Source organism: Dromaius novaehollandiae, chromosome 24, assembly GCF_036370855.1.
Source record: "Dromaius novaehollandiae isolate bDroNov1 chromosome 24, bDroNov1.hap1, whole genome shotgun sequence".
NCBI lineage: Eukaryota > Metazoa > Chordata > Aves > Casuariiformes > Dromaiidae > Dromaius > Dromaius novaehollandiae.
The window spans coordinates 6,255,033-6,272,241 of record NC_088121.1 but is presented as its reverse complement, the minus strand read 5'-3'; the positions used below and the strand labels follow the sequence as shown (position 1 = coordinate 6,272,241).

Here is a 17,209-nt window from a genome sequence, read left to right as displayed (position 1 = left end):
GCACGGCGTCCGTCCCCACGCGCTGCCCTCTCGCTCGCGCCGCTCGCCCCGCGCTCCCCGGCCGGCTGCCGAGCGCCTCGCGCTCAGCCCGGCTCGCTGGCTGCACCGGGACGCTGCTGCAGTGTGCCGCCGCGCCGGGACGGCGGAGGGAGCGCGGGGCCGGCCCCGGCCCGGCTTCGGGATGGCCCTCTCGGCACCGCTGCGTCCCTCTCCTCCGCCTCGCCCCACCCCGCCCCGCGGGGCCCCTCGCCCCTCCGCCGCCTTCGCCCCACCCCGCCCCGCGGGGCCCCTCGCCCCTCCACTGCCTTCGCCCCAGGCTCCGGGCTGCGGCTTTAAGGCCCTTGTCTGTTTTTCCCCCCTTCCTCAAGCTCTCTTTCGCCCTGTTCCCCCCGCCCTCCTTTTCCCCCTGCCCTTTCCAGTCCTCCAGTTGTGCATGGTCTTTCTCTCTCTTTTTTGTAATTAATGATTACTTTAATTGGTTTGCTTAGGCAGCCTGACAGCAAATTAGCAGGAGGCGACTCAAGGCTGCCGAATGCCAAGTTTGGGGACTGCCGTGCGCTGCAGATGTCGGGGCGGGAGGCGTGGCGAGCCCCGCGGACCCCCCCAGCCCTGCGCCCCTACCGCGGCGAGGGCCTGTGCCGGGTGCCGCCCGAGTGGGGAGCGGGGCCCGCAGGGAGGGCAGCAGCTGCGCCCCCCGTTTCGGGGAGACGGGGCAGCCCGTGGCTTGCTTGGGATGCTCATCGCCTGCGTTTTGAGCATGCAACTTTGCTCTTTGTAGAGAGACTCGGTGTGGAGGATGCCACCGGCCCACGGGCAGCGGCCGGGGCTGGGCTCCCCAGGGAGGAGGACAGGGTTTGTACCCGCCCCCTGCTCTGAAACAGCCCCTTGGCAGAAGACGAGGCCCCGTTTTATCTGCCATGTCCCTTCCAGGCCCTTTGTACGCCTGGGAGGGGCTGTCAGGCTGGGGATCGCGGGGACCCTTCTCGAGGGTCTCCCACGTGGTGCTGGCGACAGTTTGGACCTTAGTCAGGCCGTGGGCCTCTTCGGAGTGGGGCTAGGAACGAGTCCCCCTGTGCTTGGGAGAGCGGGAGAGGAATGAGCAGAAATGTGAAAAAAATCTGCTGGAAAATGTGTGGCGACTCCCCAGCTCGTTTCACGTCTGATGCTGGCTCGCTACCACCGCCAAAGTCCCTGGTGTGCAGCAGCAGAGGATGCTTTCAAACCGCGGCCAAAGCTCCATGTCCTGAGCACTTGGACGGTCTCTTTCCTCTGCCCATAGGCACCGCTCTCAGGAGGTGTTTTAAGACCTCAGGAGGGTGTTTTAAGACCATTTTTGCTTTCCCGTAGGCTGTTCATAACCTCCTGCCACCGGGAGGTTGTGGCACTCGGTGGAGAGCTCCAGGGCCGGCGGGACTGGTGACTGTTCCCACCCGCCAGCAGAGCTCGGCGTGCAGGGTGCCGCCTTCGCTCCCCGCCAGGATTGCTGTTACCGTTACATCGGTCCTGACGGTTTAAAAAATTGACGGTGCCACCAGTGCTGCCTTTAACTCGGTGGAGTTAAGGTCCTTCCCGTGGAGGACAGCCGTCCCTCTCCCTGGGGCCTGCCTCTCCCTTCACAGCCTCGGGGACGTGGCCGCTGTGCAGTTCTTGACGCTCGGGCGGGCGCTGAGGGTCACCAGCTGCTTCCCTGCAGCACTGCGGGAGGGAAACTGAGGCACGGGGCCGACGGCTCCTGAGGACGCCCCTCGGTCCCCGAGCGCCGCGCCGTGGGGTTATAACGCACGGTGCCCCAGCTGCGCGGCCCAGCCGGCGGGACGAGACCCGGGGAGCAGCAAGCGGCGCGGCCTCCCGCCGCGGCATGACGCGCGCTCGGCTTGGCGTGCCGGGAGGCTCTGCCCGTCCCCGTGCCCCCGCTGCCGGCGCGCAGCCTCGCCGGGCGCAGCCGGAGCTGGCTCCTTTAAGGCCGGCGCGCCGGGGGAGTCGCGCGCGGTGCCAGCCTTCGCGGCGAGCGCCGCTCCCGCTTCCCCCCGGAAAGTTTCCTGCCCAATTGTTATGTGCGATCCGATCTGAAAGTTGCTCTCTAAGCTTCTTGTCACATTTTGACTTAATGAAGTGCAACTGGAGTGGGAATTGGGGTTCATCACGGCAGTCTCGCTGCGCTCCCTTGTTGTCAGAAAACAGGGGCGGTTGGGGACCGTAATGCAACGCTGCAAGTCGTTATCATTCCGGTCAGTCTGTTTAACACAAAATTAAACAAAGAACTAATTAGTGCCTCATGAATTAATAAATGCGCAGTTGCCGGGTAGGAAGGGGAGGAAGGAAAAAAGGTTGTTGAAGGAAAGATACTGAAAAAGTCGAATTAGGATGTTGTGTCAAGGGGAAAAAAAAAAACCTGAGTCCACTTTGGTGAAGAGTTTGGCTCCACCGCTTTGCTTGCAATAAGCTCCCCTCCTCCTGCTCCGTCCCGCTGGTCTGCTCTGGAGCAGGGCCGGGCGGCAAGAGGAGGGCCTCGGCGGAGAGGAGGGCTGGGTTTCTCCACCGGCTTCCTAGGAGCCGGGATCCAGAGGCCAGCAGCCAGATGTGAAGGCTTGCTGGGAGAGCTGGGTGCCTGGGCGCAGGCGAGGCGCGGGGAGGGAGGCTTCGGAGCCTCTGCCCGGCCCCAGCTCTGGCGGGCTGGGCCGGTACCCGGGGGGCTCGTCTCCATCCTCCGTCGGGGCAGGGGCCAGGCCCCGGTGTCCCGAAGGAGCAGAGCCAGGGCGCCCGGCGGAGCAGGGAGCAGGAGCGGGGCAAGCAGCAGGGGCAGAAGCAGAGGGAAGGGCGGCGAGGCCGGCAGCGAGGAGGAGGAGGACGGAGGGCGAGTGGCGCAAGCCGGGCGAGGGGCAGGGTGCGGTGGCAGCGATGGCCTCGGAGGGGGCAGCACGCTGCTCGTTTTTGCAGGGAATTGAAGCTCGTCAGGGCAACGACGCCTAATCTCAGATTAAACGTGTCCCGGCAGCGCCTGGCTCCCCGCCCCTGGCCCCCCCGCGCCCGGCCGTGCGGGCAGCCCCACGCAGCGCGGCGGTGCGCGCCGGGAGGGCAGCGCGGGGTGCGTGGGGTGCGCGGGGCGCGCGGGTGGGTGGGCGGCCCCGCAGGTGCGGTGCGGTGCGGCGCGGTGCTGCGAGCGAGTGGGCTCTGCTCCGGTGCGCCGTCAGCCCGGGAAGCCGGCAGAGCTGGGGGAGGGAAGAGTCCATCCTTAAGAGGACATGTCAAGTACAATTAGCGTTATCTGTCTAAATATGTACTGGGAACACAGAATACAAGAGGAGGCCTGGCTGGCTTTAATGGAGACATATGCAAGGTCATATTGCCTCATGCAATCCCCCAATCTGATTTGGGGATTACACATTCTAAGTAAATTGGCGTTATTCCTCTTGCATCATTGATAAGCTGCGGCCGAAAGAAGGGGAGTAAAAAAAAACAATTAAAAACTCCGGCCCGAGCGCGGCCGGGGCATGGGGGCGAGGGAGCCAAGCCGGGAGGCAGGGGAGTCCCGGAGAGGGCTCGGGAGAGGGGGGAGAACAAAAGGGCGAGAGAAAAAAGAGTGTGACAGCATGGCAGAGAGAGCGATGGGAAAAGCAGGCGAGGAAGAGAGGACAAAAGAAGGAGGGAGGTGGGAGAGGGGCCGGGAGAGCCGGAGCGGGGTGCAGGGAGCGCTGGGGCGGGAGGGGGCGTCGGGGGGGCTGCTGCTTCTGGGCCTCGGCCCCTCGGCAGCAGCCGTGGGGCGGCAGAGCAGGGAGCCGGGCTGCCCGGGCACCCTCCCCGCCCCGGGGCTCCCTCGCTCCGCGTCCACCGTCCGTCTGGGATGTCTCACCAGCTCCTTCCCGCTCTGGGTCCCGGCCAGCACCAGGCATCTCTCCCTGGCACGGCCGCTGTGAGCGGCGGGGGGGGGGGGGGGCGGCCGCGGGCCCCCGGCGCAGGGAGGAGCAGCCCAGCGGCGGCTTCCCCCAGGCTTCTGCCCTCCACGGGGCTGCGGAGGGGGGGCCCAGCCGGGGCACACGCTGCCGCCCCCGCGGCGGGAGGCACGCTCCCGGGGCTCTGCGCGTGCCCTCGGCCCGGCCGCTTCGTGTCCCCGGCACCGCTCGGGCGGCCGAGGCAGCCGCTTCGCACGCCCGCGCAGAGGGGACGGCAGGAGCGGGCGAAGCGCCCGGCTGCCCCGCGCCTGGCTGCCGCGCTCGCTGCCGGCCCCGCGCCGTCCTCCCCCTCCCGCCGTGCCTGCGCGGGAGAAGCCCCTCCGGAAGTCTCACGGCACGGCTTTTATGCTCTGTCACATTTTTGGAACATATGGTTTTAAATAATTCAATTTACTTTTCATGTGTTTTGCTGTGACTTTTTTTCCCCTATCCCTCTTCTCCTTCCTCCCGGCGCTCCGCTCTCTCCAGGCACGGAGCAGCGCGGAGGGGTGGATAGGGGGGTCCGGCACCATGCGGCCCCGTTCTGCACCCCGCCGCCTCGTGCCCCCGGCGTGTGTGTGTGTGGGGGGGGGCGGCAGCGTTAGCGCGCCGGTGCCCCTCTGGGGCCGGGGCCAGCAGGGAAGCAGGACGGTTGTGGAGGGGAGAGGGGGGCACGGAGCAGAGGGGGCGCTTGGAGGTGCGGGCGGACGGGGTGCAGGCCGGCCCAAGGTCCGTCTGCGGGACCTCGCCCGGGAAGAGCTGCTCTCGCTCCGCTGAATTCCCTCCAGCCCCGGGGGGAGTCTCATGCCCAGCGCAGCGCGGGATCGCTGTGTGTCTCGCGGTGTGCACGGCGCGGCACAGTGCCGGCAGGGGCAGGAGGGCACCTCGTTTCCGTGCAAAGCCCGGGTGCCCCACGCTGGCCCTGCCTGTAGCGGGGCTCTCGCTTGCCCCCATGTTTGATCTGGGGCCTCGGGAGTCTGTGCCTTGACTGTCCAGCTCAGATTGCCTCACATGTTAACTGTGTCCCTTCTCTTCCCTCCCCAGGATGAAGTGAATTTAGAGCTAAAAACCAGGCAAGAAACCAGGCCTTGAAATCTCCGAAAGGTAGGAGAGACTTCAGACTGCAATGGGTATGTCACTACGCCCTCCTGGGTTCTCTTCTGCGCCGCGTGTCTCGCTCCACGGCCTGCTCTCGGTGCCTGTGTCTGCACTAGAGCTTCTGGGGCTGGACCATTACTGATTATGAAGAGGCCTGAAGAGGGAGGAAGGTCTAATGCAGACATGGCCCGTGTGTGTCCTAACCCTGTCTTTGTCTCCGGGTACCACTTGTTCTGGGCACCTGGTTTCGTTGCCATGGGTTTTTCTCCATTTCTCCTCTGCTGCCTCTATCTTTACAGATGCAAACGCGCGCGTCCCTCCTTGTCTCTATCCGTGTGGGCTGGTGGGAGGTGGACGAGGGCCTCTCAGCGAGTCCGATGCAGTCTCTGTTCTCTGTGAGGTTGAGTTGAGCTCGGTTCACGTAGCAGCAGTTGAAGATGGTGCTGCGTCCGCGCCTGTCCTCAGCTGGCACGCTTTCATCTGCTCAGCCTGCAGCACATGCTGCTCGGGTGGGAGCAGGTCTGCGCCTCCAGCTGAATCCTGGCTTCTCCTGGTCTTCCCTTCGCCTGGACCCTCGTGGTCTCTGTTACTGCGAAAAGATCCTTCACAGTCCCCTAGAGCTGCGTGGTCACTTAGTCCGTGCCTAATGAGAGTTAGAGGCGTAGGGCCTCGGGGAAGGGGAGATACATGTCTCTCCTGAGATCCCAGTCTCCGTGTGCTGGCTGACGGAGCTTCTGCCCTGACTGCGGTGGTGGCCACCGAGACCCCTGCCGCGCTGAGGCTGTTCCCGCTGTCCCTGCCTCTTCTGTGGGGCTCGGTGGACCGTGGGGCTTTCCCGCGTGTCTCCCACAGAGCCTCGCTGCTCCCTGGCCAGCATCTCCGGGGCTCCTCTGCCTCCCCAGGCACTAGCGCTCTGCTGGGGTCTCTCGCCACCCACTTGCTGAGACCTGCCGCTCTCCGGGGCTCCCGCACGCCCTGGCGCTCGCAGGACGGCCTCCCCGAGGCCGGGACGGTTGGCGGGAGCCCCCCTCGGTCGCCCGGCGGAGGCCGGGGAGCTCTCCCCTCCCGTGGCACCGCATCCCTGGGGCGGGCGGGACGGCGCCGAGATGCTCCCGGTGTCGCTGGGACGGCGGCCGCCCGGCCCTGCTCCCCGTCCCCGTGCGGGCCGGCCGGGGGGACGCCGAGCCCCCGCGCTGTGCAGCCCGGAGGCCGGGGCCGTGCGGCGGTGGCGGGCCGGGGGTGTCAGAGGTGGCCGGTGGAAGGCCAGTGTTATGTAAATACCGCCGCGGTAACACGCCGCCTGAATGGCCCCGGGCGTCCATCCATCACTGCCGGGGAACAGAGGCCTGGCGGGAGCGCGGGGGCCGGCGGTGCGGGGCAGGCAGGCACAGGCGGCATGTGCCCCCCTCCTAAACTGTTTGTTTTTTTTTTCTGTGTCTCTCTCGTTTCGGGGCGCCCTGCTGGGGGCAGCTCTCTGTTGTGTCCTCGCAACCTCTCCCCCGGCCTCCCCCCCCATCCCTTCCTTTTCCTCCCTCCTCCCCCCCGCCCTCAAAAATATGGAAAGAAGAAAAAAAACCTCCGCTGTTCTCAGCGCGGCTCCTTTCGGAGACTTCAAAGGCTCCCCCTCATTGTCTGGGAGCGCGGGCAGTGGCCCTGAAAACGTGATCACAGCCGGGCGCAGTGTAGGTCAGCGGCGAGCGCCGTGCCCCGCGCGCTCAAAGGAACAGGCAGATTCTTCCCTTTTCATGCTCCACGGCCCTGGTTACGGGCGCTGCTGCGCCCGCGCCGCCCGCCGCCTCGCCTTGCTCTTTTCTCTCCCGCTGCCGCCTCCCGCCCTCTTCCTCTCCGCCGTCCCCCGCTTCTCCGCCTGTTTGCTCTTGCTCTGCCCCGGTCGGTGCCCGGCGCCGCTCACTTTTCACACTTTCTTTCTCATTCTTCCTCCTTTCCGTCGCCTCGCTCCCGCTCTCTCTCGCCCGCCGCGGTGCGGTTTTGTCTCCTGCTCTCTCTTTCCTCTCCGCTGCTCTGCTGGTCCCTGGTCCCTGTCTCCCTTCTCCCCCTCCCGCAGGTGAGGCTGCAGGCCGGGTTTCCCCGCGCCCCCCATCGCCGCTCGGCAGCCGTCTCCAGGTGACGTTTGCCCGTGTTTCTGCCCCCCGCGATACCCCGCTCGCCGTGCGGGCGTCACCGCAGCGTCGTGACCCCCGGACCCGCCCGGCAGCCCGCACGGCTCAGCGAGGGACCCCGCGGCCCCCGCAGCCTCCCGCCACCCCCGGATTCGCTGGGTAACCCGCAGCGAGCTGACGAGGGAGCTTAGGGTCGTGTCCGAATTCACGGAGCCGGGCGCTGGCTGCCCATCTGCTGCAGAGAAGTGGAGGAAACATCTGGATTGTGCCGGTCCCGTTGCAGCGAGTCACGCCGATGGCTGAGGGATGAGTCGGGGGGGGACAAGGCAGAGCGAGGCAGGCCCAGGGCGCGAACGGGTATCCCAGAGCCTTTCTGCAGAGTTTGCTGCAGCGGAGCGGTACCTCCACATCTGCAAAGCCGCCCCAGCAGCGCTGCACCCCTGCAGCAGCCCGGCCCGCGCGCGGCCGCCCTGTCCTCTGCCCCTGGGAGCGGGGATCGCGCTCCTTGTGCCTCTGGTGATTTGTGAGGTTGTTTTAATGGCGAGGAGCCCACCAGGACTTGTCTCTTGCTAAATAGGCATATTAAGGGACATTGCGGCAGGGGTTATAGAGTAATAATTTGTCCTAATGAGCCGGTGTCACGTTCCCGCAGGCCGAGCGGTGCGCGAGCCGAAGCCGCGTGAGGAAGGGGCTGCGCTCACTGCCCGCCTGCCCCGGGTGATGGGGTAGCGCGCTGCTGGGGGGTCGGAGAGCAGGCGCCGAGCGGTGCCGGGGAAGGGGCCGGGGCCGGGGCCGGGGCCGTCCGGCCGGCTGCTGTCCAGCAGCGCGCCCTGCTTCGGGGCAGGCAGAGCCAAGAGGGCAGAGTGCTGCGCTGCCCGGGGGTCTCCGGCCTGCCCGCCCCTGCGGACCACCCCAGGGCCTGCGGTCTGCAGTGCGAGCCCTGTGTGCCCTCTTCCTCCTCCTCCCACCGGCCCCTTTGCTCTCTTCCCCCCGCTTTCCCTGTGCTTTTCTCTCTGCCCGTCTCTCTCCCTTTCATCTACTCGGAAGGCTTTACTCTACTTCCTTGTCACCCTAATTGATTGCATTAACCTTTCAGCGTATTGGATTTCCCCAGCACCGTGCGGAGCGCGCTGTGCAATATGCTTATAATCCGGGCTGTAATGGACAGGGAGCAGTCAACGAGCCCCCGCTCCGACGGGTTCGCTGACAACTCGCGCCGGAGGGGGAGAGGCGAGACCCCGCGGCCCCGCTGGCTGCGGCCGCCGGCCCGGCCTCCTCTCGCGGCGGGCGGCGATGCCGGCTCGGGGGAGCACAGGCCTCTGGAAAGCCTCCGGCTCGGGGAGCAGGGAGAGATGTCGTAGCTGATCCTCTTCCCGCAGTTTTTCCCTGCGTCTCAGTTCCCCCCTGCGCCGCCTGCCCTGCCTGCAGTTGTCTCAGGAGACCCCTCCTGCTACGTTAACGTGGGCCTTACGTTCAGGTGCTTGTTGCCGGTGGCGGGGTGAGGAGAAGGCAACGGCGTGGAAAGTGTGTGTCTTCACAAGGTGTTTGACCGTGCTTTTCCCTTGAGTTTCAGCACGCATGAGGCGGGTGTGCAGGAGACGGGCGCTGCTCCGGGGGGCCCAGCGCCTGGGAGGAAGGCGGCCCAGAGCGGCCGGAGGCCCCGGCGGCGGTGCTCCCTCTCGAGCGCGCAGCTCGGCCAGGCGCTCTGAGCAGCAGCTGGAGCCTGGCTGGAGGCCGCGGCGTTTGCGTGCGTCTGCACGAGTTGCCTTCAGCTGGGGCGGTAGGGCGAGACGGAGACCCCCGCGCTCTTTTGCTGTTCCTTTTTTAAAGAGCATTTAGCAAAGAGGGGTCTTCTTTTGCGGGCACGGCTCACAGTAACGAAACTAGCAGTGATGGAGGGATTTCGGTTGAGTTAGTTGGTGTTGAGCTCCGGGGCCTGAGGAGCTGGAGCGTCCTGTGAGAAGTGCCGGTACTCTGGCCGCTTTTCGGAGGGCGCCTGCTCTGCCCGGCGCTGCCCGGCGCTGCCGCGCGGGTGCTTTGCCGGCGGCTGGGCGCCCCGGGGTGTCCCCAGCAGTGAGGGTCGGTCCCCCCTCGTTTTTCCGGGATGAAAAGGAGAGATGGACGAGTTGGAGGAAGGACAGAACTTCATCGCCGGTGATCATTCCTCAAAGGGGGAGGCTCCTGCCAGCCAGGAGCCAGGTGAGGGGAGGGACTTTATTCCAGGTGAAAGGCAGGAGGAACGGGAATAGGAACAGGAAGCAGCGACGGAAATCTGAAGGGGCGGGAGAGGAGGGGAGCGAGCGAGAGCAGCACCTCCTAAATGGCAGAGTAAACAGGCACTCGGAGGCATTAACTTAATTGATTGTTCTGCAACAGGCTGAACGCTGTGTTATTCTGTCGCCGTGGCAACAACCCAAAAAAATTGTCAGCCTGTTTGGATGAAGTGAAGCGAAACATTCTCTAATTTGCGGTGATCCGGGTGTTTGTTTTCCTTCCGAGGAGGCGGGGGCTCTGCCGAGCCCTTGTTTGCGCGGGCCGGTTTCACGGGGGGCGGCGGGGGCCGGGAGTGCCCTCACGGTCGGGCTGCACGCTGCGCCTCCCGCGCGGCCTCCGAGCCGTCGCTCGTCACCGGCGAGGCCGCGGGCTGCGACGGAGGAGCCGGGGAAGGACAGGCAGGGGCGCTCCCCCCGGGTCCCGACACGGGGCCCGGATTCGGCCCTCTCCAGGGTTTCCCCTCAAGTGCCCCCCGTGCTGCAGTCTCGCTGCTGGATGAAGGCAGCTCCCGCCACCTGGCTCCTCACCATGCCCCGGCAGCCCGGGCCAGCTCCTGCGACCGTCCCACTGCACACGCAGCAGCGTCCGGCTGTCCCCGAGGCCGGCACTCCCGAGGCCTCCCTGGCTGCTCCGCGCGGCTGCAGGGAGAGCCGCTGGCTGTGTTGGTGTCACGCGCCGGGGAGGGCTGTGCCGGGGGCGAGGGGGAAAAGCCCGGTGTGGTCCCGCAGCCTGCCTGCGCCCCTTTCTCTCTTGTCTTGGGTTTTTTCCCTCCTCTGCTTGTGCCGTTTTTCCTTTATCACCCTTTTTCTCTTCTCCCCATCTCCCTCTCCTCCGTTTCCCTCTCTCCATCCCTTTCCCAGCTCCTCGGCTCTTGCTCGCAGCGTGGCCGCGCGTTGGGACCGGAGACCGCAGCCGGTGGCGAGCGGGGTCCCTGCGCGGGGTCCTGCCCGGGGTCCCCGGTGCCGGGGGGCTGCTGAGGAGCCCTGCACGTCTCCCGGGCGAGCAGCCGCCGGGGGAGTTGGGTGGTTATTGGCGTCAGGAGCAGCTAAATAACCCTGTAACTGGGATGAAGGTGAATTCACGGTCTAGTGAGCGCTGAAAATATGAGAGGGCTCCGAGACAGGCGAAGCGCAGAGGGGGGACAGCGATTCGCCCGCGTCGGAGCGGCAAGGGGCTGCGTGGCACGGCGAGTGCGGCGCGGGCACGGTCCTTCGCTGGTGGCGTCAGGCACCCCGGCCTGGCGGCTCGGCCCGGCGTTTCCGGAGCGCGCGGTGGGGCCGCGGGAGCCGCGGTCTCCGGCAGCCGGGAGAGGTGATGCCGAGGCGTGCTGGGAGCCCCGTGCGGAGGAAACCCCGTCGGCTCCTCGCCTGGCGCTGCTAATCTCCCCGCGCCGAATCCCCGCGACGGGGGAATCGCATCTGAAGCTCAGCCAGTGGTGATTTAGTGCGAGACGTTTGCGGAGGAGACTTTGATTAATTCGTAGTAAAATCAAGCAGCAGCCGGGTGCCAGCGCCGCATGCCAGGGTGAGCCGGCGACCGAGGTGCGCGCTGGGCGGCTGCCAGGTGCCTGAGCAATCCCGCGGAGGTGGCAGCGCCACGCAGCCCGCAGCCTCTCCCTGCTTGCCCTTCTCAATTATTAATTTATTTTTCTCCCTTCCTTGGCAAAAAAATAGTATTTGGTAACGACCTCAAATTGCAAAATGCTGATGATTTGGAGAATGTGTCACAGAAGCTCCAGGGTGATAAAGGGGAGACGAATCCCAGCCAACAATCCGGCTCAGCCAGTTTGCCTATTTATTAAAGAAAAAGCCCAGATCATTAACTTTTTTGTTGTTGTGCTGTTTGCGGGCAACTCCCTGCTGGCAACTTTCGGGCGCCCAGTAAATTAAACCGAGTATCGGCCTGGTTCAGGGCAGCCGGAGCGCCCGGCCAAAGCTGTGAGCGCGTTAGAAACCGGCTCCGTGTGCGGTAGCGCACGCTGGGCCCCTCGGCGTCAGGGTGGAGGGGCGGCACAGCAGAGCAGCCGGTGGCATTGCTCGTGGCGGCCTCGCTGGCTGCCGGGGCCGGGACTGGAGAGCTGCGGCATGCTCCTCATCCCGCCACTCGCTCTTGCGGCTAATTGCCCCGCGCCGCGCCGCCGTGCCGGGCTGTCTCCGAGGTGCGGGGCTGGGAGCGAGCGGCCGCAGCGCGGGCTTTGCCGGCTCCCCGCTGCCTGCCGGCTTCGCCTGCCGGAGAGCGAGCGGCGCAGGGAAGGGCTGGCCTGCGGGGTGCCGCTGCGAGCTCGGGAGGAGGGAGCAGAGGTGCTGCCAGCATCGCCGGGCTCTGCCGGGCCTCCCGTAACCGCAGGGGCTGCCGTCGGTGTCCGCCCGGCTGGCGGCCGAGCGCCCTCCCTGCGAGACGGCACCCTCTCCGCGAGGCCTGGCTCAGCCCCTCCGCGGCCGCGTCTCCGACAGCGGCGGCTCCCCAGGCCCGCGCTCACGTGGGCGCTGATGGGAGGAGAAGGGTATTTTTCAAGGTTTCTGCTAGGTTTTTTTCTTCTGAAATACAAGGATGTGCAATTTTTTTAGTTTCAATTTAGCATTGGAGAATTTTATAATTTAGTAATTAAAATCTCTGATAGGCTTTAGAAATTGCAGCTAATTGAATTTAATGGGAAGATGATTTTCAATTTTATTTGATTACCCGGACCCCTGGCATTGGTATTTATGGGAAAAAAATGGGAAATGTGCTGTGTGGGCTAAGATGGCATAATTGAATTAGGGCTAATCGGATTTCTTCGTCATGAATTTCACTATAATTTTCCTATAATTTTCCATTAGATATCTAGTTTACAAATATTCACAAAGAAATGAAGCTCTTTCGGAATGGAGATTGCTGGCTAACAGGATTACGGGGACGATAGCTCGGCACTGCCAGCCCGGGCTCCTTCGGTAATGCAATCGCTGCGTCTGCCTCACACTTAGCGCCCGCCGCTGCGCCCTCGCCCCCCCGGCCCCGCGGGCTCCCGCGCCGCCCCGGGCCCTGCGCCGGCTGGGGACAGCTCCCGCCGCCCCCCCCCCGCTTCCGCCTGGCCCCCCCGCCCGGGCGGCCAAACCCCCCGGTTCACGCTGCGGCAGCTCCCGCCGGGCAGCGGGCAGGGGACAGGCAGCACCCGGCCCCCGGCAGCCGCCGGAGCTGCGGCGAAGCCTGGGGACGCCGAGGCCGGGGGCCGCGGGGCGATGCCGGCCGGCACCTGCCCACCAGGCCGGGGCTGCGCGCGGGCGCCTTGGCAGCGCTTGCCGGGCCCCACGTGCCGGTAATGTGATTGAAACTGCGTCGAGGAGGACGGCGCGGCAGAGGCGGCAAGGGAAGAAAGCAGGGATTGTCTGCTCCTGCCGCCCAGGCCCCGAGGCCTCCGGCGCCTCCCTTGATGAAACAGAAATCAAACAAAATTACAGAAATAGGGCAAGAGCATTTGCCTAATAAACTCCCGGAGCAGGAGCAGGAGCAGGGGGAGGAGCGCGGAGCCGCCGGATCTCCAACCTGCGATCCGGGAGCCGGTGCCCGGAGCCCGCGCACGTCCAGTGCCCGGCCCGGCCGGGGTCAGCCCGGCGTGGCGGGGAGGAACTGCCGGGAGAGCGCGAAAGCTGAGGCGGGGGAGCCGCCGCGGGGGGATCCCGCGAGCCAGCGTGACTCACCCCCGCTCAGCACTGGCACACTGTCTGCGGGGAAAGCGTTAAACGGTAATAATAATAATAAATTAATCATCCTGCCCCCTCCCGTCACACTTCTCATCTGAGGATCTCCGAGCACCTGGCAAACACTAATTACAGAGCGCGCCTGGGCCCCGGGAGGAGGGCAGGGGCCGGGGAGAGCCCTCGCCCGCCGCGGGGCAGCCGCCCCAGCGGGGTCCGGCAGGGATGCACCGGGGGGGAGGCACTGCTGGCCCCTGGGTGGCCCCTGGCACTGGGGCTGCCCCACAGCCGTGGGGGAGACTGCCCCGGGGGGGAGCACGCGGCTAAAGAGCCTTGAAGGGGGCAGAGCAGCCTCTGCTTGGGCAAGAGGCCTGGGAGGGAGGATGGGGAAAGAGCCGGGCCCGGAGATGGCGCAGATAGGAGTCGAGGGCTGGCCGTTGCGTCAGCCGCAGGGCGTGCGCTCCACCTGAGAAAACACGGCGCGCGGCGCGGTGGGCCTGCGCCCGGCGGTGGGGGGACGGTGGCGGGTCTGCGAGGGCGCCCGGGGTGCTTCGGCTGGGGGGGTGTCGTGGCGTGCGGGCACGTGTGCGTTTGAGGGGGAGCGAGCGCTGAGTGCGGTCTTGTCGGCTGAGCGCGCGTACGTGGTCAGGGCGCGCCGGCACTCGTGCGCTGAGGTGCGAGCGTGCTCAGCTCGGCGCCCCGGGGGAGTGGGAGCGCTTCGCGGGTAGGAGCCCCCGCTCGGGCCCTGCCAGGCGCCGGGGCCGAGGCCGCACGGGACGGGGTCCCTGCGGGGCACGGTGCCTCCCGCCTTGCTGGGGCCCCTTCTTCGCGCCAGGCATCGCCGCGCTGAGCACGCCTGGGCTCCTTCCAGCTCCGGGACTAACCTGCCCGGCCGCTTTCGGCACCTCGCTTCCCTCGCCAGCGCCTCAGTTTCCCCACCTGCGCGGCGGGGTGAGGCTGCCGGCCTGCGGGACGCGCATTAAGGCCTGCTTTTAAAAGGGTTTAAGAGCTCCCCGGCTCTGGGGCCGCGCCGCGGAAACCCCGTGGAGCCGAACGCGGCGCGTTGGTGCAAACAGCCCGCAACCTGCTCAAAATACCTATTTAATCAGGTAAATAATCTGTTCGTTTGTTTTAAAGAAGGAGGCTTATATCTGTGTTTACCCAACACGCCTCTCAGAACCGCCCTCACATTCTTTGCTACTTAGAAAAATAAAGCAACAAAAAATGAGGAAATTCGCTGCAAAAAAAAGAAGAGAGAGAGAGAGAAAGAGAAAAAAACAACCCCGTGGGCCGCGCGGAGCGGCGCCGACTTCCTGCGGGGGCATTGGGCAAGCGCTGGGCGCCGGGGCCCGGCCCGGCCCGGCCCCGCGGCGGCTCCGACACGCGCGGGCGGCAACACGCGTGGGCGCCGCGGCCCGGGCAGCGCTGCCCCCCCCCCCCCCGCGGCCCCCGGCCGCTCCGGCCGCAGCGGCGATGCGAGCGGCGGCGGCGCCGTCCCGGCCGGGCGGCCGCGGCCCGGCACCTGCCCCCGGCGCGGAGGCGTGTCCGCGGCGCCCGTCACCGCCCCCCGCGGCGGCCGGCGCCCGCCCCCGGCCCCGCTGCCAAAGTGACTCGGGGAGGACCGGCACGGCAATGACATCAGTGCTTTAAACAACTTGTTATTCGGGAGCAATCAGCTGCAATTAGGTATTAATTAAGTATTATGAAAGTTGATTATTTAAGTGAATTCGGCTTTCGTCTCTCCGACTATGGTAAGTGCAGCACAATTGTCCCTTTCCTGCCCCCCGCGCCCCGCAGCCCCCGGCGGCGCCGCTTCCCCCCCCCCCCCCCCCCCCGGGGCCGGTCCCGGGGCCGCCGCTCGCGGGGCCGGGGCCGCCGGCGCTGCCGGTCCCGGCCGCGGCGCCTCTGCCCTGGGCGGCCCGGGCTGCGCGACCCGCCGCCGCCGAGCGGAAAGTTTGCGGCGGGCGCGGAGCCCGGGCGGCGGCGGCGGCGGGGCAGGTGCTGCCGGCGCTCGCCGCCTCTTTCACTTTCCTTCGCTCGCCGCGCGGAAGTCGCTCCCCGCCGCCGCTGCCGGCCCGGCCCGGCGCGTCCCGGTCCCGGCCCGGCCCGGCCCCGCGCTCGCCGCGGCCCTTCCCGGCAGCGGCGCGGCCCCCGCGGGCCCGGGCGGCGCGGCGCGGAGCGGCCGCCGGAGGATGCGGAGGGGAAGTTCGTGGGGGTTTTGAAATGATTCCGCGTTTATATTTGTTGTGAGTTGTGTGGGCCGTTTTCTCTTTCATTTCTTTCCCCTTGTGCGCTCCGGCGAGAGCCTCGCTGGGGAAGGCTGCTCGTCAGGTTCCCGTGCTGTCTAAAGGAAAAGGAATTTAATTTATTTGGGACAAGGCAGTGTCGGAAGATGAGGCTGCTCATTACACTTAATGAGTAGTTTTTTTCCAACCTGGGCACATCTGGGATGGGTTTGTTTTTGCCTTTCCGTGTGAGGCGCGGGAGACCTCTGCCACCCCGTCACGTCCCCGGGAGGACGAGCAGTGGCCGGGCTGGGGCGATGTTTGGGGTTTGGATTAGAGGCGCCGGTATCGGGACCGGGTGTGTGTTCGGTGGTAGCTCTTCGTGGCTTGTCCCCTGGTTTTGGTCGGGTGTCCGGATGCGAGGCGGGGGGGCCTGGGCCTGGTGTCGGGGCTGCTGCGTGGGTTTGGGCCGGGAGAACTGGGTGGGGCGGCGCGTGGGGCCGAGGCTTCCCGGCCTCCCGCCAGGCCGGGGCGGCGCTCCCGCCGGAGCCGGCGTCGGCTCGCTGGCTTGCCGTGTTGGGTTTGGCGGCCCTCGGCTGGCCCGGGGCAGGGCTTCGTGCAGGTTTCACAGAGCAGGCAAATTTGGAGCTCGTTAGGAAGTGCTCGGGCCGTGTCACCTCCCTGCTGGGGATCCAGTCCCACCGCTTCGGCCCAGCACCTGCCAGCGCAGCCATATCTGCTCCTCCAAAACAATACAACCCCCTTCTTAGGCTCCTGTTTAAATGGCAGCAGTGGGCCAAACTGGCGATCCACCACGTTTCGGGTAGTGGTTGCAGAGCGTTCGTCTGCGCGTGTGTGCTCCCTTTTTAATGAGGAGCAAGGTATGGTAATAGCAACGGTAATAAACTGGTTGATGATTGACTGGGCCTGAACTATGTACTCTGGTATTTTGATAGAAAGGATAATTTTGTCATTGTTTGTTTGTTTGTTTCTGTCGCCGATATCAGGAACCGAAAGGCTCAGGAAGTGCTCCCACCCCGCGCCCGACGCGCCCGCTCTGGCCCGGTCCGGCGGGGGTGTGTGGCGGCCTCCCTTCTGGATCGAGGCGCTGCATGGGCAGCCCGGGAGTTAGGGATGTGGTGAAACCGGAGGAGGGCGAACGCCTGCAAGAGCAACAAACAGTGATTTAGCCCCGCTCTCCCTCTCCAGGAGCTGCAGGTGGACCCGGGGCGGCTGCCCCGGTGCTCCCATCTGGGCCGGGCCCGGATTCGGCGCCCTGCCCGGGGAGGCAGCGCCCCCTGCCGGCGGGAGCCCTGCCCGCTGGCCAATGGGGGCCCGGGTGCCGCCGCCCGGCCCGCTCCTCCGCCCGGCGGCCCCCGGCCCCGCGGCTCGTCGCCCCGCGGAGGGACGGCGGAGCCCCTCCTCGTGCGCAGAAATGCCGCGCGCGCCGGCCTCGCCGCGGGTTTCGTGGGTCTCGGTGTTCCCGCGTGGGAACCAGGCCCTGGTAGGCCATGGAAATGAGGATCTGGGAGATCTGTTTGAGTCAGCATTACAGCCCGCGTGTGGGTGAACCCGTCTTGTATGATCTCAGGGCAAAGACCTGCCCCATAATCACCACCTCTAACCCTTATCTGCTTGGGCAGCTTATCTCCCTCAGTCGCTGCCTCTTGACTTCCCTCCAAAGCCTCGGGCTGCGGCTCCCCGGAGGCAGCGCCTGGAGGCTGCGCGTACCAGCTGCCAGCTGGCAGAGGCGCGTCCCGAAGGGTTCCTCTCCCAGAGGGATCGGGACACGGCTCTGAAGGTCTGGTCTTGCTGAGGGCTTTCTCTGCTCGGTCAATACCCGTGTGGACCTCCTTGGGCCAGAAGCTTTCGCAGTGGTTAAGGGCTGG

The 17,209-nt window shown here is 66.2% G+C and overlaps 1 protein-coding gene across 4 annotated transcripts in view; it reads left to right on the top strand.

Annotated features, from left to right (window-relative positions):
- CASZ1 (castor zinc finger 1) overlaps positions 1–17,209 on the top strand; it is a 179,191-nt gene that overhangs the window by 78,733 nt on the left and 83,249 nt on the right. For 2 of the 4 annotated variants that reach the window (XM_026095548.2, XM_064525590.1), the window contains exon 3: positions 4,974–5,059. In XM_026095548.2, the coding sequence (XP_025951333.2) occupies positions 5,056–5,059 (4 nt within the window). In that variant the 5' untranslated portion in view covers positions 4,974–5,055. Of the gene's footprint in view, positions 1–4,973; positions 5,060–14,686; positions 14,847–17,209 lie in introns of those variants that run through there. The other 2 variants (XM_064525591.1, XM_064525589.1) reach the window with 2 other exon arrangements.